The sequence below is a fragment of the Festucalex cinctus genome, chromosome 2 (assembly GCF_051991245.1).
Source record: "Festucalex cinctus isolate MCC-2025b chromosome 2, RoL_Fcin_1.0, whole genome shotgun sequence".
NCBI classification, from domain to species: Eukaryota; Metazoa; Chordata; class Actinopteri; order Syngnathiformes; family Syngnathidae; genus Festucalex; species Festucalex cinctus.
Genome location: NC_135412.1, coordinates 19,662,897 through 19,683,532, shown reverse-complemented (window position 1 = coordinate 19,683,532; position 20,636 = coordinate 19,662,897). Strand labels below are relative to the sequence as shown.

At 37.6% G+C, this 20,636-nt stretch overlaps 1 protein-coding gene across 3 annotated transcripts in view; it reads left to right on the top strand.

Annotated features, from left to right (window-relative positions):
• The window catches only part of cacna2d3a (calcium channel, voltage-dependent, alpha 2/delta subunit 3a), a 123,666-nt gene extending 104,569 nt beyond the window's left edge, over window positions 1-19,097 (top strand). For all 3 annotated transcript variants that reach the window (XM_077513573.1, XM_077513572.1, XM_077513571.1), the window contains 11 exons: window positions 2,647-2,708; window positions 3,130-3,174; window positions 3,261-3,323; window positions 4,763-4,833; window positions 8,236-8,311; window positions 8,425-8,477; window positions 9,138-9,193; window positions 12,103-12,217; window positions 16,687-16,802; window positions 18,106-18,185; window positions 18,307-19,097. In XM_077513573.1, the coding sequence (XP_077369699.1) occupies window positions 2,647-2,708; window positions 3,130-3,174; window positions 3,261-3,323; window positions 4,763-4,833; window positions 8,236-8,311; window positions 8,425-8,477; window positions 9,138-9,193; window positions 12,103-12,217; window positions 16,687-16,802; window positions 18,106-18,185; window positions 18,307-18,399 (830 nt within the window). In that variant the 3' untranslated portion in view covers window positions 18,400-19,097. The remainder of the gene's footprint in view (window positions 1-2,646; window positions 2,709-3,129; window positions 3,175-3,260; window positions 3,324-4,762; window positions 4,834-8,235; window positions 8,312-8,424; window positions 8,478-9,137; window positions 9,194-12,102; window positions 12,218-16,686; window positions 16,803-18,105; window positions 18,186-18,306) is intronic.
• The last annotated feature ends 1,539 nt before the right edge of the window (window positions 19,098-20,636 follow it).

Sequence of the window (20,636 nt, the reverse complement as noted above, 5' to 3'; positions counted from 1 at the left end):
ACCATTAACACACAGTCACACACCCGCTTTGAAATGTGCAGCGAACACACGGGACAGACAGGAGGTGGTGGATTCATGGTGCAAGGTTAAAAGTCAAGCATCAATGGCCATGCCTTACACAGCGTCAGAGAAAGAGAAGACCTGCCACACGGAGACATTATTGCTACAGTGAAGGGAAAAAAAAAAGCCATAAAAATCATGGAAGTGAAAAAATATCCATGGCCGTCCTCAAATGTTAAATGAGCAGTCTGCACCCCGCCGCCTGCTTACACTGCCCAAATGTCATTTCAATTGCTTTACAGTAACAACTATTTTGATTGTGTTATTTGGGCTCGTGTCAAATCAAACAAATACATTTGACTCGGCTATATAAACTGTATATACTGCATCAAGTCACACGCTCACTCAAATTTCTTTGGGTTTTACAGTCCTTAGTCGAATTCCAATTAACTGTCGGCATTAAGCCGGTTGTCATCGCTTCCTGCCTGGGATTGCGCTGATGGGATGTTGGCGATGGGTGGATTTGGAGTGGATTTTATGACTCTTCATCTTTGGATTCATAAACCCAGCTCAGAGCATAATACTGGACACCCCCACATGCGTAAATCATACTGAGGGAAATTGCATTCGTCCCTATAGTGCCGAAACTTAAGCATGACAGATTTAGGCCCTTTGTGTTTTTGGTTCTAGCTAGAAGACGACTTGACTGCTTCTTTTTACCTGTAATGCACTGTGACAGATTTCCATTCATTCTGCATGAGAACTGAATTTTTCCCACCCTTGTTATTTTTATTCCTTACAGTCACTATTTCTGTTGTCTGTTTTTTTTTTTGTTTTGTTTTTCAGGGTATAAAAATCATATATTATCTGTTTTGGCATCATGAGCTAGCTAGGCACTCTTTCCATTGCCTTGTGTCTTAAATTAGCTTTTTCCTCTTGGGTTTTCCAAGTGGGTGTAGAAATGGTGGGCTGCTGAAGGGATCTGGCAAAGCTTATGATGAGATAATCTGCACCTGTTCCTCTGGGCGACAGCTAAAACAGGCCACAGCAGCACACCACTGCCCTTGATAATTGTACCAAGGTACACAAAAACAAAACTACAATTCCTTTGTAAGTGCGTTAGCAGATGAAAATTCACTACCGTGGCTTTTTGTTTTTTGTTTTTTTTAATAGTAAAAGTAAGGCCTGTGGTTGACTGGCGACCAGTCCGGAATCTACCACACCTCTCACCCAAAGTCAGCTGTGATAGCCTGTGGCTCATCTGTGACCCTAATGAGAGTAGAGAATGGATGGATATTCTCCAGTATAATATTAAAGTACCAGCTGTAGCACAAGGTACAGCCAATACAATGTAATGGCAGAAATTAACATACAACAAAACATGAAAACTGTGAAAAATAATTCTAAACTTTTTTACATTAATAATATGACCTACTACCCGCAGAACTCAATGAAAAAAATGCTTTAAAATGTGTTTAGAGAATAAAGTCAAAATAAACAACTGTGTTGAGAATTACCCAATCATTTATAATTGGATACCATTTAACTCATTCACTCCCAGCTATTTTCACAGAAGCAATCCCGTTCGCTCCCGGCTGTTTCACTGAATTTTGACTGATTTTGCAAGGCCCACAGAATATTGTCTTCAATTACTATAAAAACATGGAACCTATCAAAAGAAAGATTAAAGTCTCTTCTTTCATCAGGAAAAAAAAAAGTATGTTTCTATCTGTTTCCGTTTTGCAGCAATTAGAATTAGAAGAGAGCTAAGTTTAATCAGTTTTCACAAATCTATTCAAAATTGTAAGTAATTGAGCTTTTTTTCTACCTGGCCCTGGTTGATCTCCTTTGCTCTGCTGCCACCTGCTGGCCGTTTGTGTAATAACTACCATTTCTGCAACCGTTCTTTGCAGTTGAGAGGCTGCATCAAAGCCTTCTGTATGCTCTAGTATAAAAAAACACACACACAAAAACGTATAAATACGTCTTTGGGATACTTAGAACATTAAAAAAACGTATTTATACGTTATTGGGAGCAAATGAGTTAATTGGACCTGATTAACCCCAAATAAGGTTAAGATGTTCTATTAATCGTTTCCTGACAATTTGTTTGTGCTTTTTAGCAGAAGCCTGAAGATTTTGTGTAAACGCTGACTTATATTTCAAACTTTTGATAATTCCATCTACCAGTTCCAGTGCAGTGTTTGTGGTTTAGTAATGTATAACATGTAAAAGCTCTCCAAAGCCCAAACTATCTAATTTAAGAAACAACAAATCATCAACATCAAAACCTGTTTAAACCGATTTATAGCTGGTGTGCTTCTCTGATAAAAGACGAGCCAATATGTGAAGGATGGTACATTTTATAATTGACAATAAAATTTGGTTTGGTTAAACTCAAGTCAGCAAAGAGTCAGAAGTTGATTTCAAGTTGGTGGAGGGAGGAGTGGCCTGACGTGAAAGTGGATTTGAAGTTGTTCGTGCCAGTCATACACACGTGAAGTGCCATTTACATATAGACAAATACACAATATTTAAATAAGTGACTGTACAGTAATTCATCTTTTAACTTATTGTTCATTCTAATTCTAAACAATGGCTTTTTTTTTATGTCAGGACTTATTTGCAGTGTTTTGTGTTTTTCAGCCGTCGGCATCCAAATGAAACTTGACTTCTTTCAGAGGAAATTCTGGACAGCCAGCAGACAGGTATGCATAACGACAAATACAGTACACATCAACATACAGCATAAACCTGCAATGTGTCATTGGAAGCATTATTGTGTGACGTACAGTTTGATACAAAAGTATTTCAGGGGAATGTTGTGGGTACAAAAATCCTTTTGCAAGTTTGAGAGGCCAATTAACAGTGAAGTTTTGCCATTTGAAGTATAGAATTTGATTCTCTTGTTATTCAGGCAGTAGTTGTCAATATTTTCTAAATGTGTTTTTCATTTCACTTTCAAGGCTTATTTTCAAAGGGTCATGAGTCGGTTCATTGAATGTATTCATTTATCATCATCGTTAATCATTTACCATAAAAGCATGAGTTTACAGGAGAATAAAGATTACCATCTGGCAAGGGGCTTTGTGTTTGTAACCTTTCCTAACTTTATTTCCTCTCTCGCAGTGCGCTGCCCTGGATGGGAAATGCTCCATAAGTTGTGACGACGAGGTTCGTTCCTTCCACACTCGTCACTTTCTTGCACATTAACATGAACTTGAGTTTGATGATTTTTTGTTTTTCCTTTATTTCAACAGAACATTAACTGCTACCTCATTGACAACAACGGCTTCATTCTGGTGGCAGAGGACTATACTCTGGTTCGACACGCATTATTATTATTGAATCGTGTGCCAGACTTGATCCGCAATCCAGATAGTGCATGGAACTGTATATATTTAATATATTAATATATTTAATATATAATGTATTTTATTTTAAAAATAGTAAATTAGTATTGTATTAATAATGAAATAAGTTTAAATATATAAAGTAAAAGGGGTAGGACTAGATAAGTTTCTAACTTCTTCCTACTCCCTTTTGAACATGTAAGTTATGATTGATTGATTGATTGATTGATTGATTGATTGATTGATTGATTATTTTATTGGGATTTTCTTTTCTTTTCTTTTGATTTCTGTTGGGTTTTTTTTATCTCTGTTGTTTGCCTGTTTATATGTTCAATAAATCAAATCAAATCAAACTGTAAAAAGTTAAATAAGAAAATGAGTAAAAGGGCGTATTGCACTTTAGAGTCCACTCATTTGCTCCCAAAAACGTATAAATACGTTCTATTTTAAATGTATTAATTGTCCCAAAGACATATTTATCCGTTTTTTGTTTTTGTTTGTTTGTTTGTTTGTTTGTTTTTTATAGGGGTGGGGGTCATGCTCGCTTTGATGCAGCCTCTCAACGGGTGAAAAAAATTGTAGTAATTACAAGAACAGCCAGTAGGTGGCAGCAGAGTATAATAGGTCAACCAGGGCCGTGATGAAAACAAACACTTTCTCTACAATTTTAAGCAGATTTGTGAATAATGCCTGAAAATTAGCGATATTCTAATGCTAATTGCTGCAAAACCGAAACAGATAGATTTTTTTTTCTTGATGAAAGAAGAGACTCTAATCTTTCTTTTGGTAGTTTCCTTGTTTTTATATTAATCGAAATCAGTCAATATCCAGTAAAACTGCCAGGAGCAAAGGGGGATACTTCAGTGAAAATGGCTGCAAGTTAATAGACTAAACAAACATTTATAGTAAACAGGACAAATGTGACTGTTCCATATTTTGCAACATGAAATGTTCCCATGTTCTGGACTCTTAATTTGGATCATCTACATTAGACCACCATCTTAATTAAAGATAATTGAACAGCATTTAAAAAAAAATCTATCTGAGTCATTCAGTGAGCAAGCATAAGATTTAAACTATATAAATCACAATTCAACATACTCAATACATAATATCCATTTGAACTATTCATTTTAGGAAGTTCCAGATACAGTAGGAATATATATTTTACTTTAGACCTGTCAATACTGCCCCCAAGTGGTTCAGATAATAATGATGACTGTAATGTCCAAATACTGTACAGTATATGAGAAAATACATAATTAAAATATACACTTTATTCTTACATAGTCATTTTTTTGTTTGCTCATATGGGGTTCAGTCGGTGAGGAGCACATTTCTAGACACACGTTGAGAATTGGTGACGTGCACGTAAAATGAACTTGACTTTTGACTTTCTTTCCGTTCAGACCGGGAACTTTTTTGGAGAAGCCGAAGGGGCTGTAATGAGTAAGCTCCTGCAGATGGGCTCTTTCAAGAGGTAAGTCTCGTTTGGGTGCGTGTGTTTGAAAAATCCACATCTTAATCATGGCGCACAGACAGGCCACAGAATGAGAGCATGTCTCCAATGGCGCTGACAGCTCTTAACTTGACCAATCATGTTGAGCTATTAAGTGGCGAACTTCGATCCTTGGCGAAGCGTTCGTCGTTTCGGGATTACCGCAAATCTTTTGCTGAAATGCCGGAGGAACTTGAAATCACAGACACGCGCAGAATTTGCGCTCGTTTGGGGAGAGAAAACTTGTAAGGCTGATGGTTCTATGATTTTGGAAAAAATATCCCACATACAGTATGGTCTTAAAATGACTAATAGACCTGAATGGTGTCTTCAGGGAATCAAAGATGAAAAAAAAAATAAAAAATTCCATCTTTTGTTCATCCTTTGCAGTGTCCTGCAACAAAATCGAGATCATCTCAATTGTTATCAAGATGAATGAATCTCAAGTGCTGTGAGTACAAGTTGTCAAAGCGACCCATGAGAGCTTTCAGAGAATCTTCAGCGTTGGATGATGAGGATTAAGTTTGAAATTGAGCATGACGTGATGCGTGAATAATATTGCTTGTAGATCTTAACGCGAGCGAAAGCAGCGCTGCGTTAACCCTTCCCAACCGTCGCCATCTGTGCAGAATCAATGCGCTGATGTGAACAGTTTAAATTTGGATCAATCCTCAACTTTGAGCTCAATGATGCCCACTTATTTGTCGGGATCGACGACGGTTTTGTGTTCAGCCCGCTTTGACGATGAAACGTGACGGTCATTTCCTAATGAGGGCATTAGAAAGGCAAATTGATGAGAATTTGCCTTTGAGAATGAGGAAACAAAGTTTACCTGCCAAATAACATGTATGATGTATTACTCACATGTATGACATTTGGACACAAGTACAGGTTTGCTGCTTACAACATAATGGGACCTGGCTTAGTGCTAATTGGTTCCTGGTGGTGCGTAGAGCTGTTTCATCGGTTCCTGTGACTGAGGTTTTCATCTGACCCGAGACTGCGGATTAACCTGGTCCCCACAGACAAACAAAATGGTTCCGTCAAATATACCCGAAGATGAAAAGTGTTTCACTGCAAAAATGTTTGTTCATATGAGATGCTGTCTGTCATGTAATGTGCAGTATATGAGCAAGACAGGCAGCCAGCCTCAGAAGGTTTTATCCTTCCCACATCATGCCAGCTAGTATGTGATTCCTCACTTTTTCCATATGATTTGCATAGCATGTCGAAAGCCTGCTTGCTCTCAAATGGCTCGTTTCAAACCCGTGTTAAGTTGCACTTTTTCCAAACTAAAAGCAAAAAGGTTAGCAAATATCAACAGTTGTATAGATGTGATGTACTTCTAACCACAACATAACATATTTGTGTGAGAGTGCTGGATCACATATACGGCGGATTAAAAAAAAAAAAAAAAAAAAAAAAAAAAAGTCTACACACCCATTCAAACGGCAGACCTTTTTTTTTTATTATTATTATTATTACGAGAAGATCAATTGTTTAAAGTGACTGGTAACATGTACAACTCCATTTAAAAAAATACATAAAAATCTTTTAAAGGCGGAAGGTGAAAATAACCAAGTCAATGTGGTAGCACAAGTGTACACACCTTTTTAACTACTTCCATTTAAAGTATCTCTGATTAAACCCCAGATAAATTCGGCTGTTCACTTGTGCAACCACATGATGTTTTTATTTTTTATTTTATTTATTTAGTTTTTTTATTTTTCTTTACTAGAGATGGGTGAGTACCAAAATCAGGTATCAGAATTGAGACAATAACCAGCCTTATTTCAAGGCATCGGTATGCGCGACAGTGGCCGATACCGGTATCAGCTGCCCTCTTGTGGCCGATTTACGATTGGGGAACTAAAGGCATGCATATCTGAAAGATGCCCATTAGACTTAGTCTTAGACTTGACTTTATTGATCCCTTTGGGATGGCGTCCTCTAGGAAATTTACATGCAATACAATAGATGCAATTTCTGTAAGTATATGTATTTATTTTATGTTTTTCTTGGGATATAGGTTTTTCGTTAAAATTATCTGACTCTTTCTTTCTTTCTTTCTTTCTTTCTTTTTTTTTTTTGATATTCTAGTTATCCAAAGAACTAGTTCTTTGCACAAGCACTAGTATCGGTGCTTGATATCGGTGATTGCTCAAGTGTTGAGTAGTCACACTGGTATCAGCCTGAAAAAAGTGGTGAACACTCCTAATTTTTTACTTCTGCGTTTAAATATTTTAGTTTTTTGTTTTTTTTTTCAGATGAGTTGTACAGGTTATAGATCACATTAATAATGGGAAAAGTTTGATTTCATTTGTTTAAATTGAAAAATAGTAATTTTACTACGTGTGTAGTCTTTTTACTGTATAGCCATCGCAGGAAAGAATTTTTTTAGATACATCTAGATAAATCAATACTTGGCCTGTCATCATTTGTTGACTGTACCATTTTTACCATACTGGGACAAATCACATTAAAACCTGAAAGAATCAATAAGAACTGACCAATAGAATCCTCAACGTTGGCTTCAGTAAATGTTTGACATGCAGGAGACACTTAACTCTTTGACTGCCAAACGTTATCCAAAAAACTCCAATGGTGCCAGCCAATTTGGAGCATTTCACTCATCTTTCAAAGCAAACAGAATATTGTGCGGTGAGATGACAAATATGGTAGATACCATATGAAAGAATGGATTCCATTCTTTCATGAGAAAAAAAAAAGTACGTTTCTACCTTATTCCGTTCTTTAGTAAACACCATTTGAAATTAGGTCATGGAGTGGCATAAGCGAAAATACAAAAATATTAAGAGAAAAACAAGCTTTTTGTGAAAAGATTTTTTGCACAACAGTGACTTTAACATTAATATTTTTTTGTTTAGTGACAAGGCAGCACAGCACAAGACGTTGCGCTGCCCATTGAGAAAGAGAGAGAGAAAAAAAAAAACGTAATAAACGTAAATTAACGTTATTGGCAGCATTCATTAGGATTTTAGAATACGTCATTAAACGTTTTTGGCGGTCAAAGAAATAAGTATGTCCGTGAAAGTCAATCAGCGTATGTTTGATAAACTTTCATGAACTTCACCACACCTCACACTTTGGGGTGTCACTAAAAGCCTTCATTCCACCAATAACACCCCCTGAATATTTCAACATTTCAACATCACTTGAGGAAGCTCTCAGCTTTGTTGTCTCCAAACTAAACCCCCTGGCCCGGGCAACCCCATCATAAGGGTTTCTCTGTTGCCTTTCTAACGGCAGCCCAAAATGCACAAAAATGTCTCATTGGAATCTTTGAGAAATGGCTTTATTTTGACTTCATTGTCCCCAATAGGTATTCCTTATGAAGCATTTATATTTCATGTGTCTCCGCAGGGTGACCCTTTATGACTACCAGGCTCTGTGTTGGGTGTATTCAGAAAGCAGTGACAGTGGACACACACTGTTGGATGTAAGTTTTGTACGCATCCTTTTTTATTTTTTTTTATTTTTATTAAGCAACATCATGATTTAAAAAAATATCGCTTCTGGAAGATATTGTATTTATTCTTTTCTCTCCTTCAGCCTTACTTTGCTTTCCTCTCAGCCATGAAGTGGCTCCTTACAGAGCTTGTCATGTAAGATTTGTGATGTGGGAGCGTGGTGTCTGCTTGTAATAGAAATACTCTTAAAGTTGTTGTTTTTTGTATTGGAAGGGTTCAATCACGCTGTGTTTTTGTTGGTGTGCCATCTGTGTGCTTGCTTGTGAGCTTCTACTCACGCATGTTGACGTGGTCACGAGTCATCGCTACCTGCTGTTTCCTGTATCGACAATAGCATGTCTATGATGCCACACTGTGGCAGTTTGTTCCGTTATCACTATGGTGCATCGTGGCAATCATGTGAATATTACTGTCTATGATTTCGGTGACTTTCTGTTTAGTTTAAGAATATAGCCCAGATGTACCCCCATCCCACTTGGACTTTAAACTGTATTCTAGATGAGAAATACTTGCAAAAATGTTGCATGTCATCGCTGTCCTGTGAAAAACACGTCAAACATGTATGTCCATTTTTGTCATTTTTGCGTTTTTACATTTATGTGATAAAACTTTATGCCAAAATTCCAATAACATAGAAAATTAAAAATAATACTAAAAATGGACAAAAGTGTTTTTCCGAGACAGCGATGATATATAACAATTTGGACTGAAGACTGTTAGAGTTCTGTTCTGTTAGTGTGTATTGAATTAGATTCCATATGTAGTTACGGTCAAATATTCCTTTTCATGTAATAGATTTTTGTTCGAGTTCAACTTGTACAGCTGGTGGCAGTCTGACCTCACTGCAAAAGGTAAGTCCACACACACATGTACACGCATGCATGACATGTTATTTTCTCTTGATTTATTCCTGTAATTTTGTAATTTATGATGTCGAAAAGAACCTGTGATTGATTCTCATTAACAGTATTGTTTTTGTTTTGTTTATTAAAAAAAGGCATGCAATTACCGGAGAAATTGCGTGTGACTGCTCAAAGCTGAGTGCTAATATGTGAATGCATGTTGAATGTTGTGGACTCCTTTATTATAAAAAATTATGTGAAATTACATTGAATATAATGGCCAATGATTATTACATGAAATTGAATGTGAACTAAAATCAGCCTGGATTCAAACTTTAGTCTGCCACTCCCTACTCATTTGCTTTAACCACTAGATTATTGTTGACTCGTAAGAAACTGTGACATTGTATGTAATTGTATTGAATAATGCAGTATAATACAAAGCTGTTGAATTTGCTCAATGCCTTCTTGAAAGAGTGAATTTTGTTGAAATTATGAATAATATTGAAGGAAAAAAAACGTAATAATGTGGTGACATTAAATGTAATGGATATTAAATAATCGGACAATGATTATAAGATGAAATTGAACTTAGACTAAAATCTGCTGGCATTCGAACCTTGGTTTTCCATGCAGTCCTCATTTATGTGATTAAGTCGGCATTTCAGATTATATTTTTGTGTATGTTTTTCATTTAGTGTCTTGTGCAAATGGACACATTTGCAATGTTACGTCAGAGTTGGGATTCAAACCTCCAACCTCTTAGTAGCTGGACAATGCACTTTACCAACTGAGCAACTGAAGCAGTCTCACACACTTTTTTTTTTTTTTTTTAAAGTTTAGTTTAGTTTATTTGAGCACAAAAAACACACTTGAGGATGCTGATTGAACCACTGCCACATTGAAAATGAATGAGATTTTTTATTTTATTTTTTTTAATTAAATTGTGCAAAAACTGTACATAAGTGGAATGAAGTGTTGGCATGAATTTTTGAGTATGTTGAAATAGGAACGGTGTAAATTGGATGTTTTATGTAGGAGTTGAATGACATCAGAAAATAGATTAGATGAAAACTAAGCACAATAAACAATCAACATAAGTGTGAATGCTTTCAGAATTCACACAATTAGTTGAAAACATATCAACATTCAGTTATTTTTAATATTGCTAATTTAATTGTTTTATGATTATTTTTTAAATACACAACTGAAGTTTCAACAGTGTTCTGTTGAATTTGCACCATACAGTGACAATAAAGGGTTTTTTCTTTTCTTTCTTGGTTCCATTCCATTGCAATACGATTTAAAACTTAAGAAGACATACATTTATGTTGATCATAGGAGAATGGGTTTATGAGACATATTTAACCAGCATTAATAACCCCTGCATTCTTATGTTATCAACAATTACAGTATTGCTTTATTTCCCTAGAAAGTATATGACATTTTCTCTTATAAACCAGGCAGCTGAAATATGAGCTCTTAAAAATAGATAATCAAACTCACAAGTATACCTGAGGAAAAAAAATAATGTTGGCAAGTAGACAAAGCATTATTTTTTAATTTAACTGTATTTATGGTATCTGTCTTACATGAAAAAAAAAAAAGAAATCAGGTTCTCTGCTTTATATGGAATATAAAAATTCAATTAAGCATTAATAACAATAATTTTTCCATCTGGAAAAGCCTGTCCACAGACCAAAATGTAAAGTGATCCATAAACTTTTAGAACAAAAGTGAGCGAAAGAAGACCAGTACTGTATTTGACTTCATACGTCAGATTGACCACGGAAAAACAGAACAGAAGAGGAATGATTCCAACAAGCGAAAATAAAAGCGGCAGCAACATGACCGCCGCAAGCGACATGAGCCCTGGTGTGTGTCTGTCAGCGCACGCATTTGTTTTGATATGTATTTCCAAAAACAATCACATACAGTAGGCTATATGTGATGTGCAGAACTGTGCATTATGTTGGAACTTGCGGTAAGCACGATGGAGTGGAGTTAACGAATGTTTTTTATTTTCTTTGTTGGTTTCAATTTTCTTCCCATGTGCACACATTTGCTCTGATTATTTCAACATTTGAAACATTGTGATGCCTGATACTTTGTGGCATAGTGACTGCTGAACGCCTGTGCGGGATTAAAGCTTAGTTATAATGAACGCTAATATTTTGTGTTTGGATGAGAAAGTCAATGTTTTTCTCACACGTGCTTATCGTGAATAAAGGGAAGCTGAGTGCCGCTTCTTAGCAAACAGTCGTGACAATTTCACAGCTGGCTGCTCTCAGGTCTTAGCAGCACTCTCTCCAGTTATTTTTTACTCGTAACACCCGGTTGGCTCGCACTTTAGCTGCCTGTAAACCAGTCTGCAACACCTACCAAGTTGAACTAATCCCACATGTTTTGATACATGCATGCAGGCACACATTGACGGCCGCAGTAATTAAACAACCACATTCAAATTACAGACATAATCCACCTTCCCTTGAAGACTTGCTTGAGAAAAAGCTTATGAAAGGATGCCACTTAATGTTCAAATGTTTATTTCTGACATGCAAAGGAGGATTAGCTCCCTCTTTGATAAGGCTTCCTTGAAACAGTGACCCGGATAGAATAGAAACGTTTGAAGATTTTTTACATTGTAGTTCACGTTCAAACCTCTGGGTGGCAGGAGAGTTCAACTTCAGGCTCACGTCCTTAACAGGTCTGCTGCACAAAAAGCTGTTTTCTCTCAAGCATGTTCTTGTATATTTACTAGGATGTGGTGTGTCGATCTGTTTGCCTGCATTCTATTTGCACAACTATTTCGGCAGTTGAGGTTCCAGGAACTGTTCACAAACTCCTCCACTTCTTTCTCCGTTCCTCACGTCCTCATTATTTATTTCCCTCTCCTCTTTTCTTCCCCTCTTGTTCAGCTCAGAGGATGGGCCGGGCCATGCAGGTACCATGTGACACCGAGTACCCGGCCTTCGTGTCGGAGAGAACCATCAAAGAAAACACAGGGAACGTCGACTGCGACGGATGCATCAAGTATGTGCGAGACACACACATATGTACAAATGAATTTATTGTAAATGGAGATGAGATTATCATTATTTTTGATGTTTTCCCATGTAAATTGAGTTCCTGGGTTCAGGAAGCCTCCGGGAGCTCATGAAAACAAGCTCCAACATCTATAGACATTTAAAAAATATATATATATATATATGATCCAAATAAGCTATTTGTCTGGCAACACCTGCTTGCAGTTTGATATGTGAGGTATTTTTAGAGGGGAAAGGAGAGGTGGGAAAAAAACGGCTTCCTTTTAAAAATGGGAAAATGAGTGTGGTCCCCATTAACAATTTGCGCTTTTTTGTCAGGCAATTGTGGGGTGTTCTCCGGAACCCTCCAATGGGGCCTTCATTGCTCCCAGCTGTGGAACTGCCAGGGAAATATGTGCGCGCAGTACTCATGCATCTCTTTACGCAATCTCACCGCAGGGATGCATACATTTTCAAAACAAAACTCAGTTTTAATTGCCATTGTCATGGAGGTCTGCTTTTTCTTAAGCAATCTTATGTCTACTGTGATTGCGAACAACTCCGGTATAACTTGCGTACCTAATGAAGTATCTTTTAACATTGCATTCTCATATACAACTTGAATTGGACTGAATTGTTTTGTGATTTTTTTTTAGTACAATTGAGTGAAAACCAACATATAAAATGTAGAAATTAGACAAAAGCAGACATGATGATGATCACAAGTTCATAAATGCAGAGTTAAGATTTAATTATAATGACAGCAAAGGAGAAAAAGATGATAAATAATGTGAACATTTAAGATAAAATAAATAGTAGTTTCAGTGAATTTTTAAAGGTTATATTGGAGGATAACGGGTCACAAAAATATATGCAATCAATCAATCAACACTATATTTATAAAGCACTTTTCATACAAGGACTTTGGACTCAAAGTGCTTTACAGATTAAAAAAATGAAAAGGCAAAGAATCTTTGAAAAGTGTCAGGTAAATTCACGTAAATCTTGCTTTTGGGGGATTACTTATGCGTAGACATGCAGTAATGGAACTAATTGATCTTATGAATTGGCATTTGGTAATATTTAATATTATATATATATATATATATATATATATATATATATATATATATATATATATATATGTATATATGTATATGTATATAGGTGAAGAAGAATCATGTGTGCCAGACAGAGAAATGGCTCTTAAAAATGTCTTCTGTATTGACAGTAGTTTTCTCAGATATGTTGAATAGGTTGCATCCCAAACATCCATCCATCCATCCATTTTCTGAACCGCTTGATCCTCACAGGGGTTGCAGGGGTGCTGGATCCTATCCCAGCTGGCTTCGGGCCTGAACTGGTTGCCAGCCAATTACAGGGCACAGAGAGACGAACGGAGAGCCCAATTAAACTGCCATGCATGTCTTTGGAATGTGGGAGGAGACCGGAGTACCCGGAGAAGACCCACGCGGGCACGGGGAGAACATGCAAACTCCACCCAGGAAGGCATCTCAAACAATATTACAGTAATTCATGAATGGAGATTTAAAAAAAACATTATGAACCAAGGTCACATGAGCAGGATACCAATCATTTTCATTGATCTTGTCGTTAACATGGTTATATTAGGTGAAAGAGTCATCCAAAACAACACCCAACAAGTTGGAATAACGTACTTGAGAAACTACAAAATACCATGTACTTTTTTTTTTTTTTTTACATTAAGGAAGTCAATTAAACCCATCTCATAATTTGTTATTAACACATTCAATAAGATATTTAATGTCATCACTAACAGTTAGGAAACTGGTAACATCAGCAAATAATAAAGGAAGAAGATTGTTGCAAGACATTGGCAAGTCATTAATGTAAATCAAAAACAATAAAGGGCACAAGATCGATCCCTGGGGTAGCCCAAAGGGAATTCCAGATTTGTTTGATGAAACACCATTCAAATAAACAAATTGCTCTCTTGTGTCACTGGGGAGGAAACAATCCTCATTCTGTTGCTTCCCACAACATTTTGCTCGGCATCAAAGTGGATTTCATTTCCACTAACACATTTTGCTGGTATGTACAAAAAAAAAATGACTTTGTTATTATTTTATGGTAATGTTTCAAGTGTTTGAACTGCCCAAAGAATCGCACCCAGAAAAGCCTCGCTGAATTAATGTGTTGAACCACACGCAGTAATAATGATCATATTTCTCGGCTACATTGACAGATGAAAAACCACACGTTCATTTATGGAAAATTAGAATTGGAAAATATGAACCCACACACTCACTGAGCCAAAAGTGAGCAAATAAGGTGCATGACACTTTGTTTGGTCCATAGCAAAGCATGCACACTTAAAAATTATCATAGCCTTAACCTTGAATGTTGGTCTGTGACTGTGAGACTGTATATATCTTTTCTTACAAGATTTACACTGCCCGTGTGTGTGTGGGGGTGTGTGCGTGTGTGCGTGCGGGTACAGTATGTTCAAGGCCATTGGGCGTGCAGTCAACGACTGTTTTCCTCCAAGGGCAGCAGATTCAACATCAGCACGCCCGATTCACTAACGAGCGGGACAGTCTTGGCCTGTATGCTGGTTTGCTCTGTCATGATGCGATGACGGTTTTAGAGTGTGGTGAAATTCCGGAACTGAAGGCTCTTTGCGGTTAGTTGAAATGACCATGCTATTAAATTAGGAGAACATTGTTCCAAGTTGCGAGTTCAATTCAATTCCTTTCTATTTATGTACAGAATCAATAAAAGTAGCCTTTTTATGTATAGATGTTTTGGAAGCAAGGACATCTGACTCAACGTTTCAGGGCCTAAGACAGATGAGAGAGAAAATGAGGACATGTAAATGTGGGAAAGGAGAACAATGCGGATAGTAGTGTCAAAAAAAAAGTGTCAGTGGTGTGTCAACATTCTGTACACCTGCACAATGTAATGTGAAAAAAAAAATGTGCCTTTACTGTCATGACTAGGGTAATGCAATGGTTATGCTTGGGCCACGCAAGGGTTATGTGTGGGTCATGACCGTGAGGTCAAGTGTCTGTTTTGAACTGATGTAACCAGCATCTAGTTTCAACTGGTAAGACGCTATGTGATGTCAGAAGCTATGTGATGTCAGGAATCTTTAATCTCTTTATCTGGTCAACAGCCAATCAGATAATTCCATGTCAGTCCTATTACCACATGTCTAGCCACTACCAATCAGATCGATTCGCTGTCTATATAAGCCTGACTGAGAAGTGTGTGTTTTTGTCAGATTATTACCTCTATTACTCTGTGCAACTCCACGGTCTAAGTTAGCTTAGCGTCTGGTTATTCTTGATACATTCTCGTTGTTTCTCATCTAGTCAAGTTTGTTCTACGCCTCTTGATGCTATGCGAATAAAGAGTTAAAATCTTATTTGTGTCTGCGCTTTTGGGATCCAACAAAATTCATCAAATAAGATATGAAAGGGAACATATGAAATGGTGCACTCCTGCTCAAAGACTGAACAGTATTATCTTTGAAAGAGAGTTTCATCTTTAAATCAGTGACTCTTTTTGTCTCTGCTAAAACTTTCTCTGTGACTTCAGTAAATCAACGAGCAAGAGAAAAAGAAGGGAGGGAGGGAGCAATGCAAGACATGACATAAAGAAGAGATCATCTCTCTGGCTTCTCTTCTTCATAAAGTTTACCATGAACTGTGTTGAGGCAAGCCAACGAGTCAGTGAAAAGGGAGCCATGAAGAGACGATCAAGAGTTTGTTCCCCTTTGTCTCCTCCCGCATGTTTTATGTTAGGCAACACTTCATTGAAACTCACCTTGGATTGAGTAGAAGAGAAAAAGGTTGAAGAGGACAGATTGAGGATGATGATGCGCGCTCCTGCCGCGGCGTGTTAATTGACAGCTGGCAGTGAGTTTTGATGCGCATCCAGTCGGGTCTCCGTTCTACGCCAAAGGAGAAGATTTCTGACACAAAGCCATAGACATACTTTATATTTCATCCTGGTGAAGCTCTTCTGCCAACCCAACTCTCAATATTTCTTCTTCTCAATATAACTTCTTCTTATTCTTTCGGCTTTTCCCTTCAGGGGTCGCCACAGCGAATCAGACTTAGATTTTTTATGCTGATTACAAATAAAATTGTCATAGTGATGTAATTACCAAAACACGTCATTTTTTTTCTTCTCACCTTACACTTCAGATTAGCAAAATTACACTGACTCATTTACAGCTACAAGGGAATTTAGTTTTCACATCTTGTTAACTATTCCATCGTAGCATTTTATTTACACGTTTATATTGTATTTCTTCAGAAAATGGGGATCATATATCTCAAAAAATGAACGTAATGGAGAAAAACTGAATTGATTCCACGCCCAGAAATAAGTTAAAAACACCTGTCAGACCTTAATCGACAAAAAAAAAAAAAAGTGTTCCCCAGTGTTATCAATGCATTGTCTGATGATTTTGTTTGTGATTGGCAGGTCCTTTGTAATTCAGCAGATCCCCAGTAGTAATCTCTTCATGGTGGTGGTGGACAATAAATGTGATTGCAGCATGTTCGAGCCAATCACCATGGATCCTGTTGAAATTATGTATATCCTTTACTTTAAAAAAAAAAAAAAGAGCCTGATGCGACTGTACTGATGCTGACGTTGCCCATTTGACACAAGTAATTAAATAATTTTAAAAAGCTGTGCGTTCATTCCGCAATAATGACCTTTAAATGTCAATTTTCCAGATAAATGGAAAGAGCCAAAGCATTGTTTATCTTTATAACCATATCAGCTTTCCAGTGTTTGACTATTTGCAATCTTCAATAGGTTTAGATACATCCCAAAAGTGATGAAAAATGTTTCGAGAGATGGAGCTGTTGTAAAATTTTCACCTGTCAAGTTTTTGGTCAATGCTAGTTCGTAAAACATAATGGCCGTCACACTGACTGTCCAAAATGTAGTACAGTGGTGTCCAAACTACGGCCCGGGGGCCATTTGCGGCCCGCCGTCCATTTTTCAGTGGCCCGCGGCATATGCTAAAAATGGCATTTGACTCAGTCAAAATAAATTAACAAAAACAAAAATGTTTGGAGATGGTCAAAGTAAGAAGGGAGGGTATCGAAAAACACAGGCGCCATTAAAGGTTATTTTAGTTAACTAAAACTAATGAAAAAACTAAAACTAAAATTCAAAAAACAATATTTTTACTGAAATAAAATAAAAACGAAAATGCTTTTAAAAAACGAAAACTAACTAAAACTAACTACAAATATAGCAAACATGTCCTTTGTTTTAGTCTTTGGTAATTAATTTAATGCATGAGCCTTTGGGGATGACTTTAATGTGATATATTTATTTTGATATAAACCGGAATAATGACGTTTGAAAGTATGTCACACAGAAGTGACGTCATCTAGCAGCAGCCAATAGAAAAGCACCTTCAGATGTAATACACATTACAAAAAAAAACTAATATTAATTCTACTGAAACTAACAGACTAAACTAAAACTAAGCATTTTTTAAAGAACTAAACTAATACAAACTAACAGAACCACCCTGAAAACTAATACAAACTAACTAAAATGAAAAATTCCAAAACTAATAACCCTACTGTCATATTACAAATAAATTGGTTTATATACTGTAGCATTTTTCTAAATATGCAAAAAGCACAAATAAATTATGTATACAATTTCTTCTTCTTCATAACATTATGTGGCCCTTGCGTCCTTCTGATTTTCTGTATGTGGCCCTCAAATTGAAAAAGTTTGGACACCCCTGATGTAGTACAATTTTCACTATCCACAGGAAGGTTCCCAAAACAAGATCTGTTCTTGACATACCAGCATAATAGAGAAAAGCAGATCATCACTATTAATTAACCACCTTAACTTTTCCTTCACATAATGAGTCTCTGAAGTGTGAGAGACTAAAGATGCAAAAGGACAGGAGGCGCCCAGATCCCTGTCACCCGTTCCACCCTGAGGTATCCGCTTGCTCATTCGCTCGTCTATATGTTTTTGTCTCAGCTGAGCCAGCATGTGGGTTATATTAAAATCTTCCATATCTGTTCCACCTCGTCACGTTTGGCCCACTTCTTTCTGCAGGAGAACTCAATGGAGTGTGGAGGAGCTCACACTCTCACGCCGTCTTTTTCTGCAACACTGCTCTGCATCCTCCTGGCGCTCTTCCCCAGGTGACCAGAGTGCGTCCATCCAGAGCTTTCTATCGGATCGACTTGGCATGTAAAACGATCACAAAAAACAATCACCCCCACATCGCCCAGCGTTCCAGTTTTAGCACCCTTAAAAGTCATTTTATTGAGTTAGTTGAGAGCAACAAATATTCACAAAGGACTGAGAACCCCGATGTAGTGAGATCAGTCAGGTGCTATTGCAATATCACATGCACAAAAGCGTTTGCTTTTCAAAGTTGTTCAGATGTGAGCTTGATGACAAAGTCGTCTCACTGACACTTCGAAGTGGGCATTCAAGCCACGGACCACCCGTTTGCCGGTGCACTTATTTCTGGTACCGAATTTTCATGGACAGTTATCATTCTGAAGATTTAAAAACAATGAAATTCAACTATATGTGGCTGGGGGGTTTAAAAAGAAATGTTTAAGCGTCTTATGTTTTGTCAAAAAAAAAAAAAAAGTCAAATTATGTTTTAGTTGATGTTGTAAGTTATATCTGTACAATATGTATGACTAAAGAGTATAATATTTACTTTATAAGTGGTACCCATAAACTGTGACTTCAAGATTTTGAGTCCTCTGATGTGAGTAGTTGTTAAAGTTTAAGCTTTGCCTTATTCATTGATATTGGTCCTGGTTGTGTACTCTTTTTGTTCTTTTATTATTATTTTTTTCTAATAAAATCATGTTTAAATAAAAGGGGATGAAGAGCTTTCATATTGAGTTTAAATTCCCAAATTGCAGACAGATTTTGGGTTTTACGTGTTTTGCTCTCTTTGTTCTTTCAGTTTTGGTCTGCATGTCAATAGAAATGTGGCAGTCACCCGTGGGTGTTTGCGTGTGTGTGCTGTAGAGATGCGTGTGTGTACATCTGTTGTTTCGCCCTTCTGTCCTTTTGTGTACACTGTACACCTTTGACCAAGAACTTTTTCATCAACATAGGGACACAAAAGCTATTGAATTCCACAACGCCACACATCTGCAAATGTTCAGCAATTAGACACAAACAATCCTTTGATATTCATTTTCAGGCCATATGCGTACATGAATGCAAAAGGATTTGATGGCATGTTGGGTCAATCTTATTGTGTTTGTGCAAACAAAGTAGTACAAGAAATAACAAACGGCAGAAGTTCTGTGAGAGAATCCCAGCCGCCTCGTCGGTGGTTGTCAACTTGAAGGTCCCCATGATCGCATGTGTTATCTCCCACTTTGGCACCTCTCACCTAGTCGCCTCAGTGGGCCCACCCGACTTTGACAAAGTAAAGCTCACTGTTCTAGCAAATCTGATCTTTCTTATACCATTTCAACAATGTCGTCCCTTGAGCAAAACTATGTGACTGTAATCACTCCCAGTTCATCCTGTTCTTCCTCTTCCAATGCTCCAAAGACTCCCTGTCTCGCTGCTAGGTCATTTATCACTCTATAATGGGCTGAGAGCTGTTTGGGGTCAACACACATTGAATCCAGTCTGTAATTCCTTCCTGGTTGCCAGATGAGTTATATGAAAGTGTGTTGCGACACAACATCGGCGTGAAGGCAGACTCATGGAAAGTGATCTTCTCCCTGGAGATCTGCTGCAATTGCAGTCCTGCTGTCGTCCTCAGACTGAGTGAGTGATAACAAGCGTGTCACCATTTCCTTTATGCTAGTAATAGAACACATTTTTTATACTTTTATGGTAAACTCACCAATCTCCAGTTAAAGACAGAAAGTAAGGGAAAGCAGAAAGGAGTTTGGAGTTGACGTTCTCTTAGTAACTATAGCATCTTATCTTTTGCGTAGGGTGACCAGAAGTCCTGGTTTGAGCCTTGGGTGGCCAGGTGTCCTGATTTAGACAGTGATGTGTCCTGCATCCTGCGTAACCCTAACCCCGGGTTTACACCGGTTGCGGTTGCGGTGCGGCTGCGGCTGCGGTGCGGTGCGTCTTGACTGCGTGTTCCGGACGCGTCAATTTTTTGGCCAATCCACACCGGCTCCGCACAGCTGCGGTCCGGCAGCTCCGTCGCGCACCACTTCCCGCCGTGTCTCGCGTGACCGCGCACGATCATGTGGCATTAAAAACAACGACAAACACACAGAAAGTCTGTGCTCAACAGAGAAGCAGAAAGAGAGGTGGACTTTTATTATTTTGTGGCTTTCTACCTCCAATATAAACCTCTCCTCGTCCATGTTCGCTGGTGTCTAAACCGTGAATGAGCACCTCGCACGTTAACTCCAGGCCCGTCTACGCCCACATCA